The following is a 9163-nucleotide window of genomic DNA, read 5'->3' on the forward strand; positions in this document are numbered from 1 at the left end:
GAAACCTGGTGCAAGGCTACAAAACGTGCAGTCCACTAAATAGGCCATGATACAACGTGTTTATGTACTCCAACCCAAACCCCAAAAGTTGTAGCTCATCTAACCATAAACACGTAACCCAACATCTTGTATAAGAAGCACAACATTCAAGCATCAAATGTTTAAAAAGAGAACAGAGAAAGAGTTAAGCTTCAAACAAAACACAAGTAAATTCAACTTCAAAAACAGCAACGGGAACAACACCCATACATTTAAGCATACTCTTTCAAGTCTCATACACCAAATACAATAGATAAAAGAAAAAAAATGTTAACTTCCCCTACCTTGATAGCAACCTCCAACCTATGTTCTCTTTCTCCCGTAGTCTCTTCCACAGTTCCTCTATTGTCTCTCTCTTTCTCTCATTTTTTTTAACTCTTTCGGAAATGAAATAACCTATAGGTTTCCCCTCCTTAGCCCACACTCTCCATTTTATCCAAAACCCTAGCATTACCTCTTTTATTTTTGGTGATTCCAAATATTAACTAACAAATCTATAATTTAAAATGAATATTGGTCGTTTCTATTTTTAGTGTGGTACAAGAGTTCTGTTTTTATATCACCAAAAATATGTGGCAATGGCAATGAAAATCTAATGAACCAAAAGTTATAACAGATGCAGCTAAAGGGAGAGAGAAAATAAAATAAATAAAAAACACGGGAATCTAGCAAGCAACTAAAAATATGAAGTGAGTTAAAATTCCATTCCAAACAATCCTTGCACCATCGTGAACGAGGAGAGAGAAAATTAATTGGAAGAGTTTCGTGGGCCCTACAGCTTAAAGAGAAAAAAAAATTACAAAACAACAAATAATTGTCTAACCAGATTCAAACCTTGTTCCTACACACATTTCACATGAATCTCAACACTATGACACATGTTATCTCACAACATAAGGTGCACCATAGATTTAAAATCACTCATATTTCACAAACCATAATTAATTAATTAATAGCAACTTAGATCACTCAATTAATTAAAGAAATACAATAATAACTTAAATCACTCAAATAATAATTATTTCATATTTCATAAATTTATGAAATAATTAATTTAAATAAATTCACAATTTAAAAAAAAAACAAGACATTATTTTTTTATGTATTTCTCTTTATTTTAATTTTTCCTGGATCTTTTAACTATTAAAAGGGAATTGATATATTGTGTAACGTCCCATTTAATTATTAAAACGAAATTAAAGGAAACGTCACGTGATAAAGTATAGCAGCGTAGTCTTGGGGTCCTTAACGCAACCCCTACAACCTGGCACACCACGATGCCGACATAAAACGGATACCAATCTAACAAAGAGTGTAGAGTAAGAAATCATAAGATGATACAGGGGCCGTAGCCCTAAAGAAATCGTAAATAAAATGCCTCCAGCCCAGATGGCTAAGCTACTGAATCACCGCTCCCTTGCTGACCACGAGAACCTCGCCCATCTGCTCCGATCAACCAAGTTAATGATCATCGCAAGGAAGAACAACCACATACAACACAACCATGCAACAAAACGGGTAAGCTAGAGCCAACACGTACTCATCATACAGTCAAATATATTTCCATCATCTCACATCCATATAACAACCAAACATGTCATGACTCATCATTCAATACACTACGACTCGACTCGACTCATCCGGATACGTATAACTCGGTCGGATTCAGCGGATGCTTGCACTTGTGGTGGATACCTCTGCTCGATCCTGAGCTGCTCGATCCTGAGCTATGTGTTACCAGTGTTACAATGAATCAACATCTCTCCCACCACAAGGTTAGCCCTCAGTGAGTTTCAGGCCTCCTGCTACTCCCACCACAAGAGTCAGTTTGCTCTAAGTGAGACTAACTGGCTCCTCGGAGCGTCAGGATGCAACCTTACCTTGAATCCTTACCTAGTTATACAGATGGGGCACCACCATGAACACCCACTAGCAGGGGCCATGGAATTACGTCCCGACCACTGAAGCGCGACCCCGGAGGTCTCACCTAGAGACCCCAAGGAATTACACGCTGACACGGACCAACGTTCGTAAATCAACAATAAGAGAATATTGAATTATATTTTTCAATTCCGTATCAACCCTTGAAGTTTAATCCTCATACCAATCACATCTCAAATCCATATCTCTGATCATCACCACCCCAATGAGTCTGGGGCCTAGTCTCATATTTATACCATGTTCCTTTAGTCTCAAACCGTATACTCATTTCACATGCTAAGTCCCCACCACACTCATCATTCCTCATTTATGAATCATGTCACGCATATATAGCAACCCATTAGGCATATATTCATACATCAGTACATGCATCTTATCATAGCAGTCATACCCAAACAAATCCAAGCACAAGAGGACAAAAAAGCGATCCAACACTACACTGTCTCGCCCAAACCCCTCGCTCAGGCTGAAGGGTCTCGCTCAGGCGAGACAGGCTCGCTCAGGTGAGCCCCCTTTCGCCTAGGCGAGGGCTCAAGGAAAACCAGGGTCTGGGCAACACGGGATCTCGCTTAAGCGAGATCCCTCTCGCTTGGGCGAGTTGCCTGCTCGCTCAAAAGTTGAGCGAGCCGCCTGGGCGACTTTTCACGCAATAAACCTAGGCGAGCTCCCTGTTTCATCTCGCCTAGGCGAGATGGACTCGCTTGGGCGAGATTAACAGGTCTCGCCACTGTTCTTCACTGCCACAGCCATGTTTATCAAATCCACCAAGCATAACAAGCATTTAATCACACCAAAACGAAGGATTCATTCATGAAATCATTAACTCACTCAAGAACAGCCAAGACAACACCTAAAATACTGAAACCCTAACTTCCCGTACCTGGGATTCAAGCTAGCAAATGCTTCGACCCGCACAGCGAAGGTAGAACTGCTCCTAGGGCGGTTAGCAGCGGAACTGAATGGCAGAACAGAGAAAGGAGCGGGTTATTACCAAACCCTAACGATACAGAGAACACAAACCATGAAAGGAAGGAGCATGAGCTGAGGAGTGACTTACGTGAACAAGGACTGAGTTCGAGCTTGAAGGAAGGGAACCTTAGGGCAAACCCTAGCAGAGCTTTTCGTGAGAGCAAGGGGAAGGATTGACGGCTGCTGCGTTTCTGTGAGAGTGAAAGTGAGAGTGGGATTAGGGCAGACCTTAGGACCTTATACGTTGGGCCGGCCTTAGGCCCACTAACTTTAGGGCAGAAAAGTTAACATATTTTAAATGGGCCTTACATATTGAACAATTTGAGAAAAAATTATTATGAAAAACAAATATATGATTTTCACGACACTGGAGATAAGAAATATAGGAGAATAATTAATTAAGATTGTATTATTTTTAGAAAATAAACACAAATATAATTCTAAAATATTTTATTGAGTCAACCATGATTATTTTTTAATTTTCTCAAATTCAAATGCGAGAGATAATTTGATATGCTTGGTTTGAATGACGACGTTGTGATGATATCATTACTTTACAATTCATAATTTGGAAGACAGTTTTTCACTCACCATTCAGCACATAATATTTATTTGTCCACCTTTTGAAGGTCAAAGAATAAATATTATCATAATCATCATAGTCTTATACTCCCTTTCTTTAATATTTCCTAAATCTTCCAATGTTGGAAAAAAAAATTTCAACCTCTTTTTTATTGAAAAAAAATCTATTTAAATTAACATTTGCATCACTTTTTAAGAGGTTCTTCGTTATGATATACTAAAGTTTGCAAGAAGTGACAAATAAGAAGGATTATGACCATTCTTATAAATCAAATATTATTGAGAGCAAATAATTATTCGATGAGTCTTCAACAAATTTGTGAGATTCTTTGTTATTTGGTCTCGTATTCTTTTCACCTTTTAATCCTTCAAAAAGAAAATGAAGAAAATATTTATATACATAATAAAAAAATTTTATATATTACATATTTTTAATAATCTTTTAATGTATCAATCAAATATAAAAATACGTATTTATGATGATATGATATTATAAATGATATACTAACAATTGCAAATTTATTTAAATTTTAATTATGTATTGTAAAGCCCACTTTCTCTTTTAAAGTTTTGGCCCAGTTTGAGTTAGGGGGACCAATGTCAGCCCACTTGTTTTTCAGGACCCTTATAACTTCTTATTTTGCTTCCTATTCTATCTCCTCAAACCAGAAATGTCTCACCTTTTTCCTTTTGAAACAGAAGTTGTGCTAGGACAACTACGAAACCCTCCTCCCAACTAGTGGAACTGTCTTTTCTCAATGTAAGTTGAGCTCAAACTTTCGTTTTTCTCCTTTTCTATCACTATTGTATTGGTTTTGTCACGGGTTCTTCCTTAGAGCCTCATCCTCGTTCTTGTGTTCGTGTTTTTTCAGCCCTTTAGTGTGCTTCTGGAACTGTGGTGCTCCTTCTATTACTGTTTTTTTCCCCTCAAGTTCAACTCTCATTTAAGGTAAGGGAAGCTAGAACTCAAAGGCTTTTAAAGTGATTATTTTGGTTTTTGCTTGAGATTGTGTGTTGAAAACATACTGGATTGATGATTGTATGATATGAAGATGATTACCCTTGCACTTTGTGGTCTTGTGTTGTGTTATTCTTTTGCGATGATCACCATTCTAGTGGGATGATATGAAGATGCAGGTGTAGAGACACCTCTGAAGGATGAGAAGTCCGTAGTTAGAGTTTTGAGATTGTAGCGAAGGTATAAGTGGTTAGTACGTTCTATATAGGGTTACCTTTAAAGGTTTGACGTTGTTGTATAAATAGTATATTTTTATAGTCTTAACTCTTAAAGGATTGTATTAATATATTTTTTATTCTACTAATCTGCCTTTGAATATTATTATGAAATGTCTTATTTTATTAATTTTATACTACTAAAATGGAATATTACATATATCAATAAGTAATTACAAGCAAATATTTATTAAGGTGTGATATTATGCTTTACAAACATTTATCTATTGCACATTTATTTAGAATTTGATTATGTTCTTTTAAAAATATCATTGTAAGTGTTTAGTACATTTTACTAAAAACAATTATTTAAAATCCACGCTTAATTAGTAATTTGGTTCTTATAATTAAGGCTTTGATTTGTTTTGTTCCTTACATTTGTTTTTAAGTTTCTATTTTCGTAAAAAGACTCAATAAGGTCTCTTTTATTAATTTGATGTTAATACCATTTGAAAGTGTCATGTATTAAAATTTAGATTTGTCATGTGTCAAAATCAAACTCTTCTCATTTTAGCAAGTGATAGACTTAGATTTTGATATATGACACTTCCAAATAGCGTTAACATGAATTCAACGGAAGAGACCACATCGACTTTTTTTTTAACAAAAATAGAAACTCAATTAAGTTTTTTCTTTTTTTTAAAAAAGAACTCAATTGAATGAAAAAGAATATCTAATTAAGTCTAAAATGTAATTATTTACTTTTGAAAAATATATATATTATAAAGTCAATCATATATTTGAATCACATACACATCAATAATATAACACACATTAAAAACACTTATCTATTGTAATACTATTTAGATGACTATTATGCACTTCTCTTAAAAATACATAATAACAAATGCGAAATCAAATTTTAAAAATACATAATGTCACTAGAAAAAAATTAGTTTTTAGTGAAGGTTTTTATTTTAATCTGCAAAGGTTTTTACCCTGTGCAAATTAATTTGTGGAGGTTTTAAAACTTCTGCAGTTAAAGTCGTCACAATCTATTTGCAAAATTTTTGAACGATCCCTAGTATCTGAGTTATATTGCAAAAGTTTTTTTTGGAAAGTGTTAACCTCTTCTATTCTTGATTATTATTTTGTGAAGGATTGAAACCTCCTTTATTCAAACTATTTTAGTGCAGATAAAATCTACATTTATATTACTTATTTTATGGATTTACTATTTTATTTTGTTTGTGTTATTTTTAATATCCTAAATACAATAATTTGTTAGTAATTAGAAACTCTTGTACATAGCAATGACAAGTATGATTTGCAAGAATAAAAAAGAAATCAATAAGAGAACAAAGTAGAGTGAACATAAAGACCAAAATTCTTTCTTAATATTTCCAATTTATACATGTCAGTAGATAATTCACTAATAATTCATATGAATTATCAGAGTGTGTAACTAACTTAACACCGAAAAAGTGAAAACTAAGTATTCTTCCACCCACCGGTCCATGTTGATGTATGCTTCTGCTTTAGCAACTTATCAAACCGTTTCTGCAGATTTTCCATGTCATTTTGAAGCTCCAAGTAATTGGTTTTCACAGTCTCAAGCTCAAACTTGTGTGTTGATGTCTTTCTTAGCTGTTGCCCACTCTTCTTAGAATGATTTCCGGTTTGGAATCATTGGTTGGTAATGAGACTCAACACCTTTCAGAGAACTATTGGATATGGCATTACTTATCTTTATCTATTGGGAGAATAAAACTTGCACCACTACCCTCAATAGAAGCCTTTCATTTTGTACAACATGCATGCAAGCATCAATGGAGAGTTTCTGAAACAAGTAATAATTTCTTAGAAATGAAGAGATGGAGAAAGAAAGATTTAGATTAAGAATCATAGTAAAAACTGGAAGCCCGAAGGAATATAATTTATCTAAAAGAGAATTGATTGAGGAATGTAATGCATATTACTAATCGATGGTGCAAGAAGATGAAACCAGTATACCAAGCATAAAGTGTCAACCTGACACCAGTGCAGTAAGGGCTTTCTGCCCTGGTTATTTTCCACATTTTGCCTCGGGTCTGGAACCGAGGCATATTGGGGCGAGGCCAAAAGGTACACCTTTTGGCCTCGGTTATCACCCGAAGCCATAGAACCAGTTTTTTGCCTCGGTTGTATTGAAACCGGTGCCATATACACAGCTTTCTGCCTCGGGTCAGTTAGGACCGAGGCCATAGGTGATAAATATTTTTTTTAATTCAAATTTTCGCAGGCTTTTTGGCCTCGGTCATATGTGAGTTTTTTGCCTCGGTCTTGGTAAGAACCGAGGCATATGTAAATATACATATCAATGGTCAGAAATAGCGGCTAAGAAGATTCTGCACACAAACAAAAAAATTGACAAACATATATAGCTTCTCAATAATGGTAGATATAGGCAAAGACAATTCATGCCCTAACATATATTCTTTGGTTAACAAAAGGAATGGCAAGAATAATACTTTCCAGCAACAACAATGTCTGATCACCATCAATGCAAGAAAATTTTAAGGTCTGTAGATGTTTCTGATATCCTAAGTGTTCCGATAGTCTTTCTACAATAATTTTCAACTCGGGCGCTTTTGAGAAGGTGACAAATAAAATATTTTCCTTGAATTTACCTAGAGAAAACCAAAGAGATTATAGTTAGCCTCTGGTTCTTTCTACAATAATCTGAAACTTTTCATGTATTCCAGCAAAATAAATAACCTCACTTAAGAAGAAATAAGAAGTTATTATGGTTCAATAGTAGAGAATAAAAACTTAGTAACGACCTACCTATGACTTGTTCATCCCAACAGAGCATTGTGGCCAGAGTGGTTTTCCCCGATCCTCCCACACCGGTCAAAACCATTACGGACACACCTTCGCTCAGAACATTCATTTTCAACTTCTTCAATGCTTCATCCAACCCAACAGTGAATTCTGGCTTTTCAGGAATTCCAAATGGACGCTTCATTTGTTGTGCTGTCTCTTCCATGAATAACCAACTTTGCGAGTCCTTTCTGAAAACAACAAGGATCAAGTTGTGAGAATTAAGAACAGAACCTCAACTTTGCTGCATAACTTTTTTTCATTGTATTCCAAACCCATGCCATGGGAAAGGCATAGCCTTTTCGTGTTAGCTTATTCTATCCTATTCATTTGCTATAATCATATATTATTAACAAGAGAGCTGGTTAGGAAGAACTGGAAAACTCAATATTTGAAATATGCGACAGTTACACGATACCTTAACTGAAATATGCTTTCTATGAATATGTTTTTCTGTTTGTGAATGAGAGCTGCAAACGTACGAGGAGGAGTGGTGGTGTTATTAGACGTGGAAGTGTGAGAAGTGGTTGTGGTTTGGGAAGGCACGAGCCTAGGTTTCTTGGTGGCGGAAGTGGACCCACTGGACCCAACCGTTGTCGTCGCGGCCATAAGTTGGCGCTCCCTCCGCCGCGCGATGGGTACCCACTGCTCTTCACGTGCTTAGCGCAATCTAAACCCCTACTCTTGCAGCACCACCTGCACCTCCTGTGACTACAATCCTTTTTCGCCTGGTTTCCACAGTCCTGGCACGTGCTCGTGCCGCTCCCACTCCCCTCACGCTCAGCACGTGCGAGTTTGGGTGTTGTTGTTGCTGGTGCTGCGGCGGCGGAGACTCGTCGACGGTGGCTGGAGGGTGTGGTGGCAGTAGGTGCAACGGAGAGAGAGAGAGAGTGCGAGAGAGAGAGAACGCGCGAGAGAGAGCGACAGAGAGAGACGTAAAAGAGAGGGCGCTCGCTCGCGTGGTGGTTGCGCTGGCCGAAGGAGGTCGACGGTGGCCGGAGGGTGTGGTGGCAGTGGGTGCAGCGGAGAGAGAGAGAGTGAAATTGCAGATGCGCTGGTGCGGGGAGGAAGAAGGGTTCGCGAATTTCAAACCCTAAATAAACCCTATGGCTTCGGTTGTTAGAGGAACCGAAACCATTGACCCCTTTTTGGCACCGGGTCTCCTTGGACCGAGGCCTATATCTCTAACTTCCAGCCACTTTTTGGCTTCGGGTCCTACTGGACCGAGGCCTATACCCCTCTTTAGCACCGGTTTTGAGCGAACCGGGGCCTATACCCCTCTTTGGCTTCGGGTATTTGGAGAACCGAGGCCTAAAACTTGGCTCTAATTGCAAAAATGCCACCGTGCCATTATATGCTTCGGTTCTTGGTCAACCAAGGCATATAAGACGAGGTAAAATGAGAATTCTGCACTAGTGTGAATCAACCTGCTCAGAACTCCCACCAGTTAATATCCAAAACAGTAACAATGTAACAAGCTATGTCATAGAACAATTATTGCATCAGCACAATGCCTATGATTTTGTGGACACGATCAACTTAAAGATGCATTCAATAATAGTATAAAAAATCTTGAATTGAAAGTACATGTTCATAT

At 37.3% G+C, this 9163-nt stretch overlaps 1 protein-coding gene across 2 annotated transcripts; it reads right to left on the reverse strand.

Annotated features, from left to right (window-relative positions):
- Window positions 1-6073: 6073 nt before the first annotated feature.
- LOC114163504 (uncharacterized) lies at window positions 6074-9163 on the reverse strand. Of its 2 annotated transcripts, none has more exons than XM_085667147.1 (3): window positions 7985-9159; window positions 7531-7757; window positions 6074-6544 (listed from the first exon to the last, which is right to left on the reverse strand). In XM_085667147.1, exons 1-3 carry the CDS (start codon window positions 8173-8175, stop codon window positions 6531-6533), a joined length of 432 nt encoding a protein of 143 aa, XP_085523273.1. In that variant the 5' UTR covers window positions 8176-9159; the 3' UTR covers window positions 6074-6530. The 2 variants fall into 2 exon arrangements, with proteins under 2 accessions (XP_085523273.1, XP_027903611.2); XM_028047810.2 differs by lacking the exon at window positions 6074-6544 and adding an exon at window positions 7111-7373 and having other exon boundaries at window positions 7985-9163.

Source organism: Vigna unguiculata, chromosome 9, assembly GCF_037176805.1.
Source record: "Vigna unguiculata cultivar grain cowpea cultivar isolate G323 ecotype 2 chromosome 9, ASM3717680v1, whole genome shotgun sequence".
Taxonomy (NCBI): domain Eukaryota; kingdom Viridiplantae; phylum Streptophyta; class Magnoliopsida; order Fabales; family Fabaceae; genus Vigna; species Vigna unguiculata.